Source organism: Papilio machaon, chromosome 1 (assembly GCF_912999745.1).
Source record: "Papilio machaon chromosome 1, ilPapMach1.1, whole genome shotgun sequence".
NCBI classification, from domain to species: Eukaryota; Metazoa; Arthropoda; class Insecta; order Lepidoptera; family Papilionidae; genus Papilio; species Papilio machaon.
The window spans coordinates 1,263,979-1,286,886 of record NC_059986.1 but is presented as its reverse complement, the minus strand read 5'-3'; the positions used below and the strand labels follow the sequence as shown (position 1 = coordinate 1,286,886).

The following is a 22,908-nucleotide window of genomic DNA, read 5'->3' as shown; positions in this document are numbered from 1 at the left end:
AAACATTTAGTTTGATGCCACACATCTTTCGAGTAATTTGTACCCAAAATATTTTTTTTTTTAAATTCAATATTATTAATTATAATATCCTACGTACGATTACATTATGCCCACTTTATTCTTATATTAATAAGTTAGCGCTATGCTAAATAAAGAAATTTTGTCATACACCTTGATCCACACTGGTAGAAAAAAATTATCCCGCAGTGTGGCAACACTTACAAAACACACCCATCGATACAGTTTAGCCACTCTTGACCTCATTACAAAAATATATAGCTTTCCTTCTTTGCACACTCATAAACAAATTGGTAAAACTTTCCAATTAAATATTAATTATAATAAATTGAATATAGTTTTAATTTTGACAAACTTATTTATCGTATTTTTGTAGTTCGATGTAATTTTAACAAAACAATATTGTTATATGCAATATATTTATAGTTTTAGTGTTTAGAAATGAATACTGGATATACTATTTTTCTAGATAAATTCGCTATTATTATTTAAATGTTCATTAAGAATTTATTAGCTGCCATAAAATAAAATAAAAAAATCTTAAAAAATTCTAACCTAAATAAGTTTGTCAGATAATTTAAATACTACTTTACAACTACACTATATTACTCAAGTTAATAAGTTAAATGTTCCAAAAAAAAAAAAATTATAAATACCTAAGTTTAGGAATTGTATTCAGAAAGCTAAGCGTCCGCAAAAATATTCCTCAATTATTATTTTTTCCAAGCTACGAGAGCTTAATAATTATATTAAGTACCTACGATATGGTCTGTGGTCTTTTAAATGTGCTTTTTTTTTCTTATTTATAACCTGTTTTATAATAGTGACCTTTAGTGCTTACATTAAAAAAAAATCACTAACCGATATTTTGTGAACGAAAAGAGCGAACGGGCAAGATATTTAAAAAATAAAACTCCAGATTATATTCGATAATTTTACTTAAAAGCACCAAACCATGTTTGGAATGTTCTGTATTGCACCACAAAAAAAAATTCGAATTACAAAAAAAAATTTACACTCGTTATCGTACATTTTTCATTAAATGTGGCCAGATATAAAAATATAATCTCCCGAAGAAATTAATGAATTAAAATAAATAAATTCGACTACAAAGAGCAACAATAAAGGTCACCATTAATTTCAGTAAATAATTTATATAAGAGTGAACCGAGCGAATGAATAATACGGAAAATAACTGTTTTGATAAAAAAACATAGATAGTCCCTTACAAATTAAACAAAATTTATTATTGATATAAAAAAAGTAACAAAAATTATATTAGTTTTGTATTTATAAACCAAAATAATTTGTGTAATGAAAATAATCGAATTACACGAATAATCGAAGACACTGAAATATATATATATTTTTTTAATTCTATAGGTATTTATGTACACAATTACGAAAAGTCATCATCCAATGACTTATCGATTGCTTTAAAACCAACTTGAAATATCGAATGTGTTATTTTCACATGTGAGGGTCTATCTATGTATAATATACAGTATTACTTTATTTAGTATTAACTAATATTGAATAATAAAAAAAAAATTAAAAAAATTCAAGTCAAAGTATAGCTGCCCGACCGCAATAATACGCGCAACGGATTTAATATCACAATTTTGTACGCGTAAACATTAGCTCGGTAAATTTCAAACATGAATACTGGCAACACACAAATGTCAAGATGAAATACTACTAAATAGGTAGATTTTACAGTGTTACCATATCAAAGTGGTTCTATTTTGTTTACAAACGCTGTTGTCTTTGTTCATAATGGAATACGATAGTTTTGTACAAAACAGTGACTTACCGTGGGTTTCTGAGACCAAAATGGCCGTATTAAACATTTCATTATGTTTTAAATGGGGTATAATGGTCTAAGAAACCCACTATTAAATAATGAATATCGCACGGCCAGTCTTTACAGAAGATCACGTTGTTTTGGAACTCGTCTAATCTCAATTCTGAACCATTTTTAGTATAGTTAAGTACAGAAGGCCCGTCCTGACTGTGGTTAACATTAGATCTAGACATTTTTGTACCTGACTTTTCTGTTTCTTAGTACAGAGATTTCATATATTACCAGTTGGAAAAAAATTATTTATATTAGTATATAAAATGTATTACCACAGAAATGACGGTTCGTCCGTATACAAAATGTTAATGACGGCCATTTTGGATTGTATTAAAAAAAATTATTAAAAAATACGTATTGTTGCCGTCAAATAATCTTATTAATCACGTACACTTGAGGCTAACTAAATAAATACTTAATTAATATCATTAAAAACAAATAAAACAATTATGAAATAGGAAATAATTTCCACTTTTTCGACATCACTGTAGTGTTATGGTAATGTATTACAAAGTTCCTTCTAATTATAGGATATAGATACATTTTCCGCATAACTAAAAGTCAGTAAAATAAGTTAAAAACTTTAGTTATTATGAGTCATTTCATTAATATTTGACAGGACTATTTAACAATATTTTATTGTATTTTTTTATCTTTATAACTTTCGCTGTATAAATATGAAATAATTTCGTTATGAGGAAAATGCCCAAATCCTAATAAAATTAAATTTACATCTAATCCTTTATATAAACAATACATTTAATAATCACTCTTTGCCGATATTGACACGTCCGCCGCGATACCGCGCTACATGACGTCACAATGAATTTCCACCAATAGCCATCGTCCGTCGCGATCGGCCGACCAATCACAGCGCGAGGGCAGCGCGCGAATTCACACGACGGTTGCAAGCGACACCACGACGCAGACATGACAGATGTGTTCGAGTTACATCGATGCGTGAGATCATCGACGTCTCGACAACCAAGTACAAGCCAGCAATGTATAGAGTAAAGTTGAAACAGTTGTTGGCGCGGTGCGCAAGCGTCGCTCACAGGAGGAGCCGGAGCTAGACTGAGTTCGTGTTCGCTCGCTAATGTAATCTGAAATTAAAACATAAATAAAAATTTAATTAAAAGAAGTAGACATTGGTTTTATTTTAAATAATAACGGTCGCCTGAGACTTCACCAGCGCCAAAAAAAAAGTAGTCGATAAAATGTCTGCTTTCATCAGCTACCTTCCCGTCAAAGTCCTGTCAAAATCAGTCCAGATATTCCGTAGATTATTCTAAACAAAAGAGTCCTTGGGTACAGACGTATAAACAGACAGACAGACATTTCATCATCAGCAACAGAAATACATCTTGTGTAAGATTTTTTTTCGATATCACATATAAACACTCCAGTTTTATTAAAATGTGTAGACTAACTCTCGCCTGCGATTCCGTCCGCGCGGAATTAAAAAAAACTATGTATTCTACCAGACTACATTCAACATCCATCCCAAATTTCAACGAGATACATGCAGTCTTTCTGGTGATACCTTCTAACATCCATCCATTCATCCATCCATCCATATATATAAAAGAAAGTCGTGTTAGTTAGACTATTTATAACTCAAGAACGGCTGAATCGATTCGACTGAAAATTGGTGGGCAGGTAGCTTAGAACCAGGAAACGGACATAGGATAATTTTTACCGCGTTTTCTATTTTTTATTCCGCGGATGGAGTCGGAGCGGGTAAAAGCTAGTTTATAATATTAGTAAGATTGACCGTGTGTGAGCGGTGTGAGGCTAGCAGTCGGAGGCGTTGAGGTCCAGTGGTGCTGGATGCGGGGCTCGCTTGGCTCGGGTGAGGCGGTCCAGCTCAGCGGCTGCGTCAGATCTCGCCGCGGCTGCTGCTGCTGCGGGAGAGGCATCAGCTGCCCGCACTCCCGCCACACCACCAGGAGATCCCGTCTTCTTGTACAGCAGCGAGTTGAAGAAGTTCGCCAGCACACCCTCGTTGCCGGGAGTGCCGCCTCCCATACTGATCTTTGTGCCATCCAACTGTCACAGTGTACAATGTACATACACTTTTGATCACGACAAATACAAGACATGACAAGCTTGATGCAGTCCGTCATAGATTTCATGACATTTTGACTTCATCTGAAAGGATGCTAATAAGTCATAAGATGTTAGTTATGTCATCGAAACATAATTTTGTTACTCTAAAATACATTTTTTCTATTGGACCAATCAGCCAAATGAAATATTTTTCCCATTGATCCGATTAAATACATAGAATAAATCGGACCAATGAGATTTTTTCATTTTTTTTGATTCTTTAGACCCGATTGGCCACAATAGAAAATGTATTTTGTCGAACCAATCGAGCGGTCTAGAGAGAATATTTTTGATTCTATGAACTCAATCAGCCTAAATGGAAAAAAGTCAATGATGAAGATATTAAAATCCAAAAAAAAAAGTATAAACCAGATGTGTTAATGCTGTTACCTGTGCGGCGGTGCGCTGCGCGGCGCGCAGTGGGGAGTCAGCACGAGGTGCAGGTGTGCCAGCCTGCAGCGCTGCCAACTGACGCTGCAGGAACACCTGCTCGTCCTCCGCACACACCTCCGCCTCACGCAGACCACCGCTCTAACCACACACCACAACATTAATACAATACACAGTAGGTTTACACTGACGAAATATTTATAAAAACAATCATCCTTTATCATTTTCAGACAAAAAAAAACCTTGGATGGAAATCCACACAAACACATATAAACAAGAAATAATACTGACTTTCCTTGTGGCTGGTTGTACGATGATGTCGCGATAGTAATCGTCTGGCTTGCAAGACTGCATGTTCTCGTACAATATACTGATCTTCTTCATACTGTCCCATCCGGCGGGACTGGGAAATAAACAAAATAAATCTTACTAATTTTATAAATACGAAAAACAGAGCATGTATGTATGATGTCTCTACCCTTCTGATTTACGGGCGTGTTTTGTGCCTATTGATGTTTGCTACCAAATAATTCCACAACGACTGTACTGAATTTAGATGAAATTTCGGTACAGTGTAAAGACGTGGTCAAAAGCTTGTTTAATACATATATTTATTTTCATAATATAATATGGTATAATTAGAAATATGCGTTAGAAAATATACGGAATAAGTTTATCTCAGCATTGGACCGCAGAGCGGAGTATCGATCTATGAGTCACATCAACATGCGCCAAATGAGTCACTTCTATCACAATGCAGCCTCAATACAAATGCAATTCCCCTTTTACTATTATTTATATATCACAACATTTACTGGATTTTAACCATGGGTTTCTGAGACATAAATTCCGTGTAAAACATTATTGTTATCTGTTTTGTTAAAGATTGCAAGTTTCATACAGACTTTGGTCTCAGAAAGTCACACTAAATTAAATTGCGGTGTGACATGACATATTAAAACAAAGTTTGTCACTTAAGAAAACGCAATGCCAATGTTTCTATCCAGGATTTTTAAATTCTATATCAATACGTCTCGTTTATTAGTTATTCGTTCTCGTCCATTTTATATATAGGGGCTTGACCAGGGGTTAATAAACATCCCCTTACGATTAGAATTGGGGTCGCACGAAGTATATAAAAAAGTAAACATTATAGAATATTTTTGATTACAAAATATAGTCGTATTCTAGAAAGATATACATTATCGATCTCTTTTTCTACAAAAACATTTATATCAACTACCAAACATCTAAGTCTATTCACCCCTTGTCTAGACGCAATATATTCCGTTATTGCGCGTTAAACATTTCCCCTTTTCAGTAGGTTCCCCTAACTTATACATAGGTACCCTTCAAGAGATTTGTGAAAATCGTAAAATTAGAAGTTATCCTTCAGCATTGTTAATTTTAAACAATAAACAACATATAAAAAACAAAATAAAAATACTCACATGAGAACCGCGTCCTTTTCAACAATGAGCGCGGGTGTGCGGAATGGCAGGCCGTATATCCGATGAGTGAGGTACTTGTAGAGCAAGTCGCAGTTCTTGTCTTCCTTAGCGCTGGTGTAGAACAGCGCGGCGCCGTACTGCAGACAGAAGCGGCGCACCCACTGCTGCATGAAGTCGAAGTGCTCGTCGCGGTAGTCGTGCTCCTTCTCCAATGTGCTCATGTAGTCCGTCTGACATAAGAACATCATTGGTGACTTGTTACCACACCCAGACTATGGTCATTAGCTAAATTTCCTATACTAAATCCACACTAAGGGTCTTCCTTATTGAGGATTTAATGATTTTGACTTCGGCAGGCATTACATGTGGGGTAAGATATTAACTAATATGCAATGCAAACAACTTTAAACAAAATATCAGAAAGAACACTGGAAAGTAGATACAGAATTTATCAAATAATTTAATGCAATTGTTATCAACGAAATGTGAATTAAATTAAAGTCTGCTACACCTTTACGTTATTCCTTTCTTCAAAACAAATGCCCTTACCTTAGTTACAACGACGACAATATCTAGTCCTAGATTGGTTGTGAGCACGGCTTCTGGCAGTGGCGCGTCATCATCATCATAGTGCACCAGCTCATCCGCCAGATTGCGTGAGGATCGCTTCATTGGCGACGTGGCAGGCTCCAGCTCGTCCCCAGGCTCCGTGTACCGCTGCCACTTCTGCGTCTGTGCCTTCTTACTCTCCAACCTTTGTTCTGCAAATATTACGCTAAGATACAGAATGTGTACAGATAACCAACCATCCCAAAATTATGGTACCTCCGTCGAACCCCTTGAGCCCTTCGATAGTGAAAAAATCAACCTTTGAGGCTACATGAATAGGGAATATCTTAGATGTAAAGATTCGCTTACAAACTGCACCTCAATAGTGATGCATGTATAAACTATCATTGCGTGTAATAACTGTGGAGCTGGAGATATCAACGAGTACGGTGACGTCATTCTGGTAGTTAACTGTCAAGTTTTAATTATAGTGTGGTGTAGGGTGAGATGGTTCCTTTGACAACCATAATATAAATATTAATTCCAGAATAGTCATAAACTGCACCTGATATGCATTGCATTGTTTGTTAGTTTCTAGCAACTTCGTTAAGATTGAATTATTAATACTGTGAAAGTTTTATAAAGTAATGAAAAAAAAGAATCGTTCGCTATTCTGTTTCCTTTAATAAAAAAACGTATTGCATCTTTGTATATATGTATAAATTTGACAGCAACGGTCATTTCCCGCGGCCGTGTACTTTCACAAATTAATTGCAGATGAGAGCGTGGCACCCGCCAGTCTGCTACATACTAACTTTGAGCCAAAATATTTAAGTACGGACGAAATCTGTGATGAACTTTCTTTCCTGAAAACATCGACACTTTCATAGTTCGAACAATCTCATGAATTATTTTCAAAGCTTAAACTTTCTATAGAATTTTCTTATGTCTATTCTTTTATTTTGTTTTTATTTTACAAAAAATAGTTCACGTAAATAGGGTGTTTAAGTAAACAAGAGTTTAACTGGAGTCAAATTATTTAATTTATTTGTAACTAGCTTTTACCCGCGACTTCGTCCGCGCGGAATAAAAAATAGAAAACGGGCTAAAAATTATCCTATGTCCGTTTCCTGGTTCTAAGCTACCTGCCCACCAATTTTCAGTCAAATCGATTCAGCCGTTCTTGAGTTATAAATAGTGTAACTAACACCACTTTCTTTTATATATATAGATAATTAAATCTATTATAATAATAGCTGTCGCCCGCGACTCCGTCTATGCGGAATTAAAAAACGTAATTAGGCAGCTGTGTAAATTTTATCAAGATCTGATGAGCCATTCCGGAGATACCTTCAAAAAAACATCCATCCAACCATCCATCCATCCATCTAAATATTCGCATTTATAATATAAGTAAGAAGTACAAACAAATGCTGATGTGAAATCTAAGCTAAGATTGAGAAAAATACCATTTTTACATTTGTTTCCGTAACAGAAAACCCGTTAAAGATTAAAAAGCTCACTAACTGGAAATAAATTATTCTAATAAGATGTAATTGTAACGTTTCCTTAATGTGTTAATTGTGTCTATGAGTTTTAATTAGATGAAGTTAGTTTTGGTTATTAAATGAAACTATGATCGGCGTTAAAAAAAAAGATTGTAAGAGATTATTCATAATATTTTAAGGACATCGGATGATAATTTTGAATTTGAATATTGTTATCTACTGTTGAAATACCAAATTGTTAGATTAACGTTTAATCACCTGACCTAAATATCCGAAAAAAAAAAGGACGGCAGGTGTTTGTGACCTTTAGAAGCCGTATAAGGTCAGTTATTTAGTCAAACTCGTATTACCTGTAGCAGCCTATAGGTAATATATTGAAAAAGAGGATATTTTATATGAATAATAAATTTAAAACGTAGAATCAATAATATGATAGTACGTATAGACAGACAGACCAACACGGGGAGACTCTATAGGATGCGTACGCTAAAAAATCGATCTTTGAACCAATTAATAGAGTTGGCGTAAGCCACTACTTCGGGTTCGACCAGAATAACGGATTAGACAACCAATTACTAAGTCAGGGTGATACGAAACATAAGTTTTCCGCCGCCAATGTTCGGGTCTATAATCACTCTAAGTTGGTAGCCCTACTTAAGTCCAGCTTTATCATTGAAAGGCTTGTAAATAATTTGTAAACTTTGAACTTGACATTGTATTCGATTGTCTAATAAAATAACATCTCAGGTGCCATGCGTAAACACATTAATACTTAGATCAAAGGTCATATAACCTGTCGGCAATGTGTCACTAAACGAAGCATATCGTCATCCCTGTCATTATCTTTGAAAAAACAGAGATAGTTATATGTTTTAACCAGAGATTTAGGTTTCAGAAACCGACGGTAAGCTATGCAAGACGTCACTGACGTAATAGAATGAGTCAGCGTCGAGAAATAAACATTATGTGAGGACCTTAATATTCTACTAGTGTCATTGAAACCCAAGCATAAAATACGAGCAGTTTTGAACTTAGAGCTTTTCACTTTAAGCTCCTTTATCGTATAACATCGGAATCCGGATCTTTTATAATAACGGAAATATTTGCATCGTAAAATGAACAACGCATTATAAAATAGTGATAATAACTTTTTGTAAATAACTTTGAATTTATAAACTAGTAATAAAAAATATAAAGCTTCGATTTTTTGCACAAAAATTATAATTTTCAAATTAACCAGATTTAAGTATTATCAATATAAATTTTAAGATTAAATCAAAGTTAAGAAGATAAGTCTAGATTGTAAAATGTCCTAAAAAAATAATTTCAACATGCAACAAACAAAACAGTCACACAAAATTACAACAACTATAAACATAATTAAAAAATATACTATCATACTAATTTTATTTTATTTTTTTTATAAGAGAAGGGGGCAAACGAGCAGCGGGAACACCAAGGTGTTCATCAACGCCCATAAACATCTGCAATATTCGGTGGGGGCGTCGATATGATGTGATCAAGGATTATTTCAATAAATGTGTGAATATTATATACATCTCTTTATATAACTATGAAAGTTCAAGAGATAAGAGGACAAAGTTGATCTATGTTACGATGAACTGAGAACTTCTTTTACATAAAATAAAAAATATTGTTTTAAAGTGTGAAGCTTGTGCTAGTAACTTCAAATGGTATTTATACCAACAACAAATACGACCCATGCACCCATAACATTTATAGGCATATATAACATATACTAGCTTTTACCCGCGACTACGTCCGCGCGGAATTAAAAAAAATAGAAAACGGGGTAAAAATTATCCTATGTCCGTTTCCTGGTTCTAAGCTACCTGCCCACCAATTTTCAGTCAAATCGATTCAGCCATTCTTGAGTTATAAATAGTGTAACTAACACGACTTTCTTTTATATATATCGATAGATAGATATAAGCAACACAATATATAACATATACTTACTTTAAAAACAAATTACTCAGAATTAGAGTTACCTCTCTTTACCATTATGAATGTAAATGGTTTTGTTAAAAACAAAATTATCCAGAGAAATAGTATTGCCAGTTGTGCTAATGGTAATACAGTCAAAATCTGTTATAACGACATCGAAGGGACTACTCATATTGAGTCGTAAAAACCGATAGTTGTAACAACCGGTGACAGGTATTAATAGGAAAGATATGTAATAACATTCAGCCAGGACCTTTGATTTTGGTCAATTTAACCGGTATGTTGTTCTAAACGATGTCGCTATAAACGGTTTTGACTGTAGACATTTTTTTTTCATAATAACCATAACTAATGTATTTTATGAGTATGAGGCACTAGCAACTTTGCCATCATTATAATTCAATTTCATAGGAAAAAAACAATATAAGAAAATATTTTTAATCTGTCAGAAATAATATTATTTTTTAATAACAAATTATTATTTACTTACCAGGTGTGAGATCTAATTTGTCTATATGATCACCGAGCATTGACGCCCAGCTTTGTAGTTGATCTAGTAAGCCCCATGGTGTGGTCATTGCTACTGTGAATATGACCAGGGTGTGTGGGAATGTGTCTTCGTTTAATGCAAACTTGAGCAGGTTTGTGTGGCCCGGATCTCCATCCAGCACCCATACACTGAGCCTTGTGTGGTCTAAAACAAGGAATATTTAAGACATTTCTAAAGTAACATAATAAGTTTCAAGTTAACTTTTAACAATTCAATGATGCATTTAAATTATGTTTTATTATTTCGCACACACAAGGGATTGCAAAAGATAAACAACATTTTTCTATTTCAAATGATTGCAAATGTTTATTTATTTTAATCTTTATTATATCCCATTGTGTTTGTGTCCATTTGCCAGTTTTACTGGGAAAGAGTACAATACTACTAGTTTTATTTACATTGTGTTGATTCAAAAGCTAAAGTTTTTTTGTTTTGGACATTGAAATCTTCATTTACAATTATCACTAATTGTTTTCATTTTCTAATAAGAATGTTATTTGTCATAATAAAGACGTACTTACCATCACGATATTCATCTCTAACGTCTATATATGCATATTCCAGGGCTGACCCTTTCTTTGGGTCTTCAACACCTTGTAACTTTGCTATGAGTGTGGTTTTACCAGTTTCGTTATCACCCAAAACTAATACATTCTTGTTTGAAGGTAGTTTCGTGTTACCCTGGTTTTGAACTTCTTCTAAAATCGCAGACCTGGAAAAAGACATTCACCGTAATTGTGTTGAAGACAACATATTACCTCACACACAGAAGTCGACATGTTTATGTGTGGAATGGAATGTTGTAGTGAATAATCTAGTGCTTGTTAACACACAAAAGGTGTTCGTCGCAGCTAGGTCATATAGTTCTCAGGTAAGAATCTTGACATCACGTAGGTGTGACACATTGGATACCCTACATGGATGCTGTATGTTACTCGTAAAATAACAAATAACCATTACCATAAATTGTCCTTCCCATCACTGTTGTCTTTCTTTCTGGATTTAAGCCCATTAGCCTGGCCGTTTGTCTCCATTCTTCAGGAAATTTAGAAGATAACAACGGCACTGAGGGCTTTTCTTTCGTTTTCGTTTCGGCTGTTCATACGTCACTCTCACCACAGACAGATAGAGTAAAGATAGATAGACAATAAATATTAAAACAGGAACATAACACTGCTTTCGCTAGGAAATTCTAAAAAAGTACATATTATTTAAATGTTTTTTGTATAAATAAAATATGGGAAAATGAGACGTTTCCGAAAGAAATTAACATGATTTGCTGTCTTGTCCTCTGAATTTCCAAATGACCGTAGCAAATCTTCACCTCTATCTCCGCCCAAAAAAATAGAAGAAAGAATAAAAAGGAGGCTAAATAAAGGGTATTTTAAGGGACTTTTTAGACCTAGTAATTAATTACAGTTTATAAAATTGGCTGCTTGCCTGCTTTCATTAAATGACATTCTTTGTTCATTTCATTCATTCATTTTCCAATCATTCAATGAACAATGTCAATGTCAGTTAGAAATTGTTTATGACAAATAGACAAAGTAAAATGCCACTGCTTGGAAATTGAATTGAATTGACAAAGTAAAAACTGTGTAGGAAATTGAAAATATTAAAAACTAAGAAAATCTTTCGTATTAGAATCCTTAAATACCCCGTCTGAGTATATTGCTATCAAAGTTTATTTTTGTTTTGTTTGATCCTTGTCATCAGACACAATGTCGCGAAAACCAAGTAGTGGAAAAAAGAACAATTTGTCCCAAGTGAGTCATTGTTTGTTTTGTCTTAGAAAGTTCATCATGTTTTTAGCAAAAATACATAAAATTTCATAACTTATCTTGCAATAATTGAGAATTGTCCTCAAAATTTTATGTTTTTTTAAATAGATTAATGTCCAATGAATAACTATAACAACTAATTATAATACTTAAAAGGAAGAATCAAAATCACTTAATTATTTTAATTTAATGTTCATTATCACATATTTTACCCAGTAATAATATAAAGAAATATGAACTATTAAATATAATTTATACATTTTTTTATTGTAGTTTGGTCTACTAGATATGGACTTTGATGATGGTGATGAACCTCTTGGTCTGTCTGATGATGACATAGATTTGGAAGCTGAATTGGCAGCAATCAGTGGTGGGGGAGCTCGCAGGCCTAAAAAACCTGCACCATTGCCTGCAGCCAATCTAGATGCCATGATTGCTGCGAGCCTCAAGGATATTCCATCTGATGATGAGGGCTCAGGTAGGTAATTTAAAAATAAATTAGGAGTGATTTCAGTTTTTATTGGATACCAAACTTTTTGGTCATTTGATTTTAGTTGTTTGAAACAATGCTAATTAACAACATATTAAACATTTCACAAAAGTCATTGTGCAGTCCCCATGGATGACCTTCATAAGTGAGAAGTTGGGACCAATTTCCAAAAAATGTCTAGGTCACTTGGACTTTTGCTTATCCGGGTTTAACTGTAAATCTTATATATATATAATAAAGTTGTGTTAGTTACATTATTTATATCTCAAGATTGGTCGAACTGATTTTGCTGAAAATTGATGGGGAGGTAGCTTAGAGCTAGGAGACGGACATAGGAACTTTTTTATCTTGTGTGCGTTTTTTTTTTCCACGCGGACGGATTCGCGGGTAAAAGCTAGTCTAAATATAAATACTATCTTTGTGCTATTTAAAATGAATCATATTGATGATTGTCTCATTTATGATTTCCTCAATTCATTTCAATTAAGGAAATCCTCATTTGTGTAAGGTTACTTTACTTAGCTAAGAATATCTGTAGTTATCTCTACTTATGTATACAAAAGATTACAAGCTAAAAACCTTTAAAATTACCAGGTGATGATGACGACCCTGACCTTCTGAGTGAGCTGAAGGAGCTGGCCATTGAGGATGACGATGATCCCTCCCCTCCGCCCCGCGCAGCCCGCCCTGCGCCACCGCCACCAGGCAGCACGGACAGTAGTGTTATCAGTGTGTTACAGGATCGTATAACTAACTACAGTGCAGCTGAGAAACATGCTAAGGAGAGTGGAGAGAGTAGCCGTGCTAGAAGGTATATGTTCAAAATATTGGCAGGGCCTTAACCTACATCGTAATTCTTTGTTGAATTTTTAATGAACAGTGATTAAAAGTGGTCCAGTAAACTCAAAACCTAGCGGGAGTTAGGAATCTCAACTATTATGGTAACAATATTCTGAATTTCTTAATAAAATTGAAAGTTACTTCTAATTTTTATACCTACAGATTTGGACGTGGTTTAAAAACACTCAATGATCTACTGAAACAAGCTAAAGCAGGCAGACCTATTAAGAATGAGGACATACCACCACCAGTCAGTTTGGGTAAACCTGCCTCCGAGCAGCCTGCTGCAGCCCCTGATCCTGTGCCCAGTGCTCCGCCAATGTCTCCGCCAATGTCTCCGCCTGCCCCGGAAACTAAGGAGCCGATAATAGCCCCGGAACCCACAGAACCTCCTCCCCCGCCTCCCAGGGTTGAGTCAAAGGAGATCAGCCCAGAGAGGCAGGAAGGCTTGCAGATTATTTTGAGTAAGTGTGTCTTTGTAATCTTGCTAATATTATAAATGCGAATGTTTAGTTCGGCAGATGTTTGTTAGAGGGTATCTATGGAACTGCTAAACGGATTTCGCTGAAATTCTACAAGAATGTAGAACATAGTTTGGAACACATAGGCTACAAATTTTTTTAATCCCGCGCGTACAGAGTCGCGGCCGACAGCTATCTTACAAAAGTGAATGTTTGGTTGTATGGATGGATGTTTGTTAAAAGGTATCTCCAGAATCGACGCATGGGTCTCTCCGACATTTGGCATACATGTAGCACATAGTCTGGAAAAAAACATAGGCCACTAATTAAGTTAATATTCTCTTTTTGTGCGTCTCCTCCTTCGTCGATTGAGGGTAGGCAACGCGTCTGCAATAGCGAATGTCTATGGGCAGCGGTCGCTTCGCCATTTCGGCGAATTCATGTGGCCGTTTGCACGTTTGCCACCTTGTAATATAAAAAAAAATAAAAAAGTTTTTGTACAATTTATCTGCATTATATCTGACTGTTATAATATTTTCCAAGAAAAATATAAGTACCAAGTCTGTTAAATTCGGGAAAAAAATACAAAAACTTTATTTTATCTTTTTTTTCAGGACGTAAAGAAGAATTCAAAGCAGCAGCATTATCATGCAAGCACTCCGGCGATAAAGCACTAGCACTAGAACATCTGAAGGTAGTGAAGCAATTTGACCTGGTGCTGGATGCATACAGAGCTGGTGAAGAGATGAATCTCAACGAACTGCCCACACCTGAAGTTATCACCGCTGCCTTCAAATCGCAACAGAAAGGAGAAGACAGTGTGCAGAATTCAACAGGTTTATAACATTGTTTAAAAATAATAGAAGTTAGGTACCAAATTCTTTACTAACAAAAATACCTAGTTTTTGAAGTTAAAATTTCTGAACCTTCCTAGAAAATTAATGTATTCTTCAGATACTTTGTGTGTTGTTGAAGTTTCAGAGGTGATTTCTCTTTCTTTACATTTATAAGACTAGAGATAGTTTGTTCTACTCATGTTCTAAACATAATTTTCATACAGAACCTAGTCCTCCGGAGCCAGCACCTGAACCTACCGGCTTGATAACAGCTTCAACACTCGCTGAGGGGTTGAAACAAAGACTTGCTGCATTCCAGGTAATATCTTGTTAAATGATCTATACATCTCTAAAAATAATTTCTTAATATTGTACTTCTTACTAATATTACAAATGCGAATGTTGGGATGTATAGATTTATGGATGTATGGATGTTTGTTAGAAGGTATCTCAAGAACGGTTGCATGGATTGCAATGAAACTTGCTCTTAATGTAGAATACAGTTTGGAAGAACACAGGTTATCTATGGTCCCGGAAAAGTGTACGTTTCCCGTGGGATACATTTAATTTATTTATTTAGTCAATATCTCGCTGAATAAGCTTAGGGATAATATACTCGTCAGTAAATATAGCAAAGAGCTTCGCCAGCCGATATTAGGCTAGATCTAAGACAAGTAGAAAAAAAATCTATTTTTTATTCCAAAGGTAATTATTATTAACTAGGGAATGGAAGAAATAAACTGACTAAAATATTGTAGGGAGGTTATGTTTGTACTTTACATTGCTTTACATCTACGTAATAATTTATATGCATTTGTATGTCTGTATGTACACGTATTTTGTTACGTAATGTACACAATTTGAAAAAAAAAACTCGCTTTTTAAGGATCAAGAAGCGAAAGCCAAAGAACAAGGTAACTCTTCGAAAGCGCGTCGCATGGGACGTATCGTGAAGCAGTACCAGGATGCGATACGAATGCACGCGGCCGGCCGACCTATTCCCGTGGACGAGTTGCCCACTCCCAATGGGTATGCACCATTGCCCACTGAACAGGTGAGTGCCCACGCCCGGGGGTTACAACGCACTCTACAGAACAGACGAGTATCATTGCCCACCTTTTAAGTATACACCCAACTACCCATCATACATCCAAGATGCATTGCCCACACTTGGGGGGTACGCCCAACTTTCTAATTTAATGTTTCTTTATAAAGAAAAAAATTGTATTTATTACAGGGTAGTGGGCCCACGTCTCCTGCTAAGCCTGCGGCATCTCCCGCTGCGCCCCGCCCCCCGCCCCGTGCGGCGCCCACCCCCGCCTCGCCCACGCCCTCCACAGCCCCCGCCCCCTCCCCCTCCCCCTCCCCCTCCCCCTCCCGCCATGACCGCCAGCTGGCGCTGCTGCTGCACAAACAGAAACAGTTCAAAGATGCAGCACTCAATGCAAAGAGAGAGGGTAAATATGTACACATCACTTTTCATCATCCTTTACACATTGGATACCACTTCAGTTATAATGACATATCGGTTATAACGACCAAAACGCGACAATGCGACTTGTCTGAGATTGTCCATAAATCACGGGAGGTGGAGGTTACGAATTTTCTGACTTTACTATTACACTTTAGAGTGTCGGTAGCTTAGTGGTTAAGCACTTGACTTGCAATATGCAGGTATTGGGTTCGAATCCCGCCATTTTCCAATGTGTTTTATCGATTCTGGATTTACATTTGTATATTTATCAAACGTTCTTACGGTGAAGGAAAACATCGTGATGCAAACTGCACATATATGTGAATTCCCGGGAGAAAAAGACGATGTTACGTACGTTACGTCCGTCCCTCTCCCGAAATGGCGAAAACGGATTGCGGAGGTTCATTTGGACACACCAAATGGAGGTCCGTGATCTCTGTCTACTCCTCTGGGTTATAGGCGTGAGTTGTATAACACCAAAGAGGTGACATAAAGTTGCCAATAATACACCGCCATGTTTAAATGGATGGATGGATTTTTATTAAAAAGTAACTCCGTAAAACTCCAACTGATTGTGATGAAATACACAGATGTAGAACATAGTCTGGAAGGACACATAGGCTAATAATAAAGGTTTTTTTAATTCCATGCGGACGTAGTCGGGGGCGATAGCTAGTTAAATAAAAAAACTAGAATAAAAATTAGAAGTTTAATTAATTAAAGTATTCGGTTTTAGGTAATATTACTCAAGCTAAGGAATATTTACGTGCGGCGAAAGGTTTCGATTCTCTGATAGATGCTGCTCGAGGTGGACTTGTTGTAGATCTCAAGTCTTTGCCACTTGCACCTAACGAGAAGAAACAGATCGAACAGACGTAAGTATGATAAAAAATTATATTTATAAGATTTATTAACGCTTGTATAAAAATATTTGTTTTTTTTCTCGCTACCTTTGAATATAACAGAGACAGCAATATTATATTGCAAAAAATTTTTGGTTGCATCTTGTTCAGTTAGTTAATGTATCTCAATGTGTTATAATTTCTAGATTATAATGATAACTTTTAAAGTTTCTAAGACTCTAATATACTGAAAATTGACTAAAAATTAAATGTCCATACGTTTGACAGATGAAGTGACGTTTTTGACGTTTAGATCTAACCAAAGAGTCATTCATTTTAACTTTATCCGCCATATTTGTATGTTGAATTTCAATGTAAATAAAGACTTCTTACGCTTATTATGATAACGTTTTCAGTTTTGAAAAATAAAGTTTGTGCATTTAAAATTTAGATTTACTTAAAGCAGTCTTTCCCAAAGTGGGCGATAATGCCCTCTTGTGGGCGCTGCAGGTCTCAATGGGAGCGGTAGGAGTAATAATTCTCTGTTAATATACATATATAGGTCACAATAATTAATTTAATTAGAAATTATAGTGGTTTTTAAATATGTGAAAATTTAGGGGCAATAAAAAAATATTTATTCTCAAAGTGGGCAGTAGACAAAATAAGTTTGGGAACCACTGTTTCAAAGCATATTTGGTCAATGTCTTTTGTGTTGGTTGGATCTTCTTTCAAGTCTTCACTTCCAGCTTTGATATAGTATCAAAAGAAGATTGCGAGGAGTTGTCGGAGCAGACGGCGGACATGGATGTGGATGAGGTGGACGTGGTGGGCCGGCTGCAGCGTCAGCTCACCTCTCAGCTGCAGCTGTGTCTCCGTCACAAGGAACATTGTCGCGCGCTCGGACACGTCGCCGACATGAATCGCTTCGAACACCTCGCTACCAGTGTCAAACAGGACTTAGATGTTGTTGTTGTAGCTAAAAGGTAAACGAAAATCTTAGAGATTAGATATGTCTATGTAATTTTAATGAAATACCTTCTTCGTTCTTCTCCGTCTTCTTTCTTCTGTTTAAATACGTAATAGCAAATGTTCATTTATCTAGATCTGGATGAGATATTTCTAGAGATACCTCATCCAGATCTGCATCCAGGCTGCATGGATCTAGCTAAGATTTAGCATATATGTAGAACGTATTCGGAGATCTAATTTTAATCCCAACCCTTTCTTATAAGAAGAGGATGGGAAGGGGAATTAACTTTGGTGGAAGAAGGGACGCATAGGAAGGACAAATATCCTCTTTTTGTCCGTACCTTTCTCTGTTGATTAATGATTTTACAATTTTTAAAAAAAATACAAGTTTTTCAAGATTTTTTTTTTGAAATTAACAAATATATATATATTTTTTTAATTACAAGAGAAATAAAAAAAACGTAAAGTTTTATAATTACTTAATTCTTTGCAATTTCCAGTTTGGGCCAGGATCCACCAAAGTTCCATTACGAGAACAAAGTATTCTCAGTGGTGCAATGCAATACGGACCTTAATGAGAACGACTTAGAGTTGACTATTGTACGCGGCATCGCATACAACGTTCCCAATCCTAAAGAAATAGATACATACGTTAAATTCGAGTTTCCTTATCCACAAGTAAGTAAACACAAAATGTAACAAAACCTACTAAAAAACTAAAAACATACATTCGTACAAAACGCAACTTAAATCTTGGAAACTAATGTCGAATTTTTGAGTCTCTATACACGTAGAATCGTCGACGCAAGTCTTGTATCCGAACAGACGTAATATTTCAAATGTTTAGATTTACTCCGTCATTTTGAAAGTGGCAGCGATTTTTCTCACGATTTTGATAAACTTGGTAGAGATTGGTTTTGGCGAACATGTCGGCGACGCGTTCCAATGTACGATGTATGATATTAAGTCGCTTAGCGACTAAAATCGCCGAGTTTTGAAAGATTTAAATTGCTTGGTGTACGAACGGTCTAACCTAATTCTACAGCAAGCAGAAAGAGAGAAAACTACTTTCTACATTGTTTTTAACTTGTGAATTTTAACTGAACTATTTTCTGTGTATCTCTGCCTCCCGTGAACTCCAGGGTAGTTTTACAGCAAAATGCGCCAAAATAGCGAAGTCATCATTGACGATAAACATCTGCTTTAACTGACAGAGTAGGGGACACAAAAATATTAAAAAAAGGCATTTCCTTTTCCTATCTTCCTTATAAGAAAAGGAAGAGAAAGGAAGTAGGGTTGGTGACAGGCCGTAAAAATTTATGCCAAAACTTTACGGTTTATAAAACCTTGTGTGCCGACCCCACGTGAGTGGGAAAAGGCCAGGGAGATGATAATAAGAAAAGGGTGGGTAAAGATGACTAGGTATTTTTTTTGTTCGGGAGGAAATCTTCGAAAGATACCCTGTCTTCTGGGGGAAAGACAAGGTTATATGAGATTTGACTCACTAAAACCCTCCTCGGTGGCCATCCTCAAGTAAGAGTTGGGGAATCTCCGAAGGAACCCACCGATGTCTATTTTGGGACTTATTGACCACTGTCAAGTCAAGTGGTTGATAATTTCGATGGTATTCCAGGAGGCACCTGTGTCTGACCGCACGGGAACAGTCAAAGACACAAACAGTCCACAGTACGACACTGTGTTCACATTGCCTATACAACGTAACAACAGACAATGTCTGCGTGTCTTCAAACGACACGCTATCAAGTTCGAAGTCTATTCAAGAGGGTAAGTTTCTATCAATTTAACCTTTATTTTAATGGGTCTTATCTTTTACTAAATGGGATTTCATTCATTTTTTCACTTTTCCATAGGATTAAAATATAGTTATTTTAGAAATACACTCATACATTTTGAATGGAATTAAATGGGTTTAAGGTAATGGGATTCTTTTTGCAAATTAGTTCCTATTCACATGAAAAGTAATGTTTCGCACTATAATAAAGATTTTCTTTAATATATTAATAAACGATTTAGTTTCAATAGTTTACCATGTTCAAAAATATTATGAGATAGGAATTGATTTGTAACTTTGAAGAAATATTTTCCTTCAGCTGCATTTATCACTTCATAGGGAAGACTGTATTCTCAATCTCTCAAAGATATATTCCTTACCTTCCTCCAATTGCATTCTGTTCCTTCTCTTCAATTGTATACTTTTCCTCTCTCTAACTGTATTCTTCACCTTCCTCCAGCTGTATAATTAACCTTCCTCTAGCTGTATTCTTCATCATCCTCCAGTTGTATTCTTCACTCCCAGTTGTGTCGTTTTCCCCTTTTTTTTCCGCTCCTGTGGAGGCAACCTCTCACTTCCTAACATGGCGCGTATAACGCCAGGAAGTGAGAGGACCTCACCTATCGTTGCCACCAGGGTGCGGCGTTCTTCTGTCCAGGCACAGCACACTTCCAGTGTGTGCTACGCCGTATCCTCTTCATCGCCGCACCCATGGCACGACGCCGTCTCCTCCATTCCGATCCGACGCAGATACTGTCCGAAACAACCGTGTCCGGTCAGCACCTGCGTAAGTCGGAAGGTGAGGGACCCGTGGCCCCTTCCGCACCACTCCGGGAGCTGTGGGCGGATGGCCTCTACTGTGCGGACGCCATATTCGACGTCCGATAGGCCTTCCACCCAGAGCCACCCTCCGTCGAGGACAAGGCCCAGATACTTTATGCTGGCCTTGACCCCGACCTCGTCCCCGTTGACCCGGAGTGTTGCCCCCGACGGCACCCTCCACCTCGGCCCTTTAAAACATAGAGCCTCAGTCTTGGAGAGCGCCACCCGGAGGCCCAGCGTTTCAATGCTCTGGATCATCAGGGAGGCTCCGGCCTCAGCCCTCCGCCTTAGTCTTCTCCAAGTGGTGTCCCGGACGGCGATCATCGTATCGTCTGCATAGCAAATGACCGCCATCCGGGGCAGCACCTCTCCGCGGATGGCCCAGTCGAAGCCGAAGTTCCATAGCAGGGGTCCTAGGACAGACTCCTGGAGAACACCGGAGGCCATCCGCCTCTCCTCCTTTCCTCACCTCGTTACATAGGACACTACCCGCCCCTGCAGGTAGTGCCCTACGACCCTCCGGAATGTCGTTCTCCCCTTGCTTGTGGTTCACGCATGTTGTATTTAGAGTGGTGTAGTTGAGAGTGTGTGTGTGTGTGGGGGCGCTGGTGTGCAGATGTGACGCGGTGTGGTGTTGCAGCGGCTGGTTCAGTCGGGACACGCTGCTGGCCACCGCCGCAGTCAAACTTGCGCCGCTCGAGACACAGGTCACATTGAACGAAGCCTATCCGGTGAGTTGTATGTTCACTCATTCACTCACTTTATACGTTTGTTCACTTTTTTGTTCGGTCATTCGTTGATATATTACTAAACTAGCTGTTGTCCGCGACTTTGACGCGGAATTAATATAACGTAATAAGTAAGCCTATGTGTTCTTCATATGTTCATCTGTGCCAAATTTCATCAAGATCGCTTGAGCTGTTTCGGAAATACCTTCAAACATCCATCCATCCATACATTCGCATTTATAATATTAGTACTTACTTCTGTAAGATAAACAAATTATAATCCAATTATTCCTTTAACTACAATCGTTAGATAGTCGTCAATATGACACTGTCACTTTCACAAATGACTAAGAACTGTTGGTCGTCGTTCAATGGAAGTAGAGTCAGATTTCGTATATCCATTATACATTTGAATTCTTAATAATGTGTATTTTCATATAATATTTACTATATAAGTTGATGGATGGTCGTCGGCCGGCTGGCGGGTCTTTGGAGGTGAAGTTGCGTGTGCGCACTCCGCTGCTGCAGCAACAGATGGAGAAGAGCTCTCATCGCTGGCTTGTCATTGACAGCTAACTGTAGACAGTTTAACAGCTTCTTAACTGTAGCTTACTTCATACAATCCTCATACTCCTCTGTCACTTCGCTGTTTTAGCGAAATTACAAGACCTGCTATCGCCAATAGTTCCTTTTCGTTTCATATAGAAATAATCTTGTTGGCTAATTTAGGATAATTCCACCTTTATGTAAAATCTGAGGTAAAACAAAATAATTAGAAATCTCTTAAATTAACATTAAGTTATGTTTAAAGTTAAATTTGGAGACGGTTATTATTAAAATTGAATATCGCTTTTAAATTTTATTTATGTATATATTAGCTGATTTGGCAATCGTTTTTTTTTTTCATATAAATTTTTTCTAGGTAATTTCTAATTACAATTTTTGTCTAAAAAAGAAAAAATGGATAAATCTTATTACTTAGGGGTATGAAAAATAGATGTAGCAGATTTTCAGACATACTAAATATGTATATAAAATTTCATAAAAAACCGCGAAGCAGTTTCTGATGAATATGGTAACTAACATTGTGACATTAAAATTTTATATATAAGATTTTACGGCTACATAAAACATCACAATAATTAAGGCTTTATTTTTTAATTAGCATACATAAAGAGGATTTTCTATATATTGTTAAAGTACATAAAGATAATTCTAATATTATAATAAAAAATTGTAAATGACTATGGGAATATATGTCCAAAAATGTGTACATATAAATATGTTTTGTGTTGTATGTATTGAAATAATATATTATTTTACATTTATTGGCTCTGTAATTATTGTAGATATGTTGTATAAATCTATTTTAATAATAAAAGTTATTTTTTAAAAGATTTCTTTCATTTTACTCCCTTATTTGTAAAAACTTTAAAGCACGACGTATCTATCTCATTTGTAAGTCTTTA

General features: G+C 36.3%; 2 protein-coding genes across 3 annotated transcripts; one reads left to right on the top strand and one right to left on the bottom strand.

Annotated features, from left to right (window-relative positions):
* Nucleotides 1-2,536: 2,536 nt before the first annotated feature.
* Nucleotides 2,537-11,545, bottom strand: LOC106712772 (cytoplasmic dynein 1 light intermediate chain 2). Its single transcript, XM_045686857.1, has 9 exons — nucleotides 11,362-11,545; nucleotides 10,923-11,113; nucleotides 10,342-10,545; nucleotides 6,376-6,587; nucleotides 5,827-6,056; nucleotides 4,667-4,778; nucleotides 4,376-4,516; nucleotides 3,651-3,925; nucleotides 2,537-2,979 (listed from the first exon to the last, which is right to left on the bottom strand). The coding sequence occupies exons 1-8, from the start codon at nucleotides 11,433-11,435 to the stop codon at nucleotides 3,671-3,673; spliced, it is 1,419 nt and encodes a 472-aa protein (XP_045542813.1). The 5' UTR covers nucleotides 11,436-11,545; the 3' UTR covers nucleotides 2,537-2,979; nucleotides 3,651-3,670.
* A 485-nt stretch (nucleotides 11,546-12,030) lies between these two features.
* LOC106712732 (coiled-coil and C2 domain-containing protein 1-like) lies at nucleotides 12,031-22,260 on the top strand. 2 transcript variants are annotated; one of them, XM_045682267.1, is made up of 14 exons: nucleotides 12,031-12,167; nucleotides 12,456-12,660; nucleotides 13,267-13,483; nucleotides 13,675-13,976; nucleotides 14,588-14,809; nucleotides 15,034-15,128; nucleotides 15,696-15,863; nucleotides 16,047-16,266; nucleotides 17,020-17,158; nucleotides 17,875-18,111; nucleotides 18,598-18,775; nucleotides 19,731-19,882; nucleotides 21,352-21,442; nucleotides 21,896-22,260. In XM_045682267.1, the coding sequence occupies exons 1-14, from the start codon at nucleotides 12,123-12,125 to the stop codon at nucleotides 22,013-22,015; spliced, it is 2,391 nt and encodes a 796-aa protein (XP_045538223.1). In that variant the 5' UTR covers nucleotides 12,031-12,122; the 3' UTR covers nucleotides 22,016-22,260. The 2 variants fall into 2 exon arrangements, with proteins under 2 accessions (XP_045538223.1, XP_045538192.1); XM_045682236.1 differs by having other exon boundaries at nucleotides 21,328-21,442.
* Nucleotides 22,261-22,908: the final 648 nt, after the last annotated feature.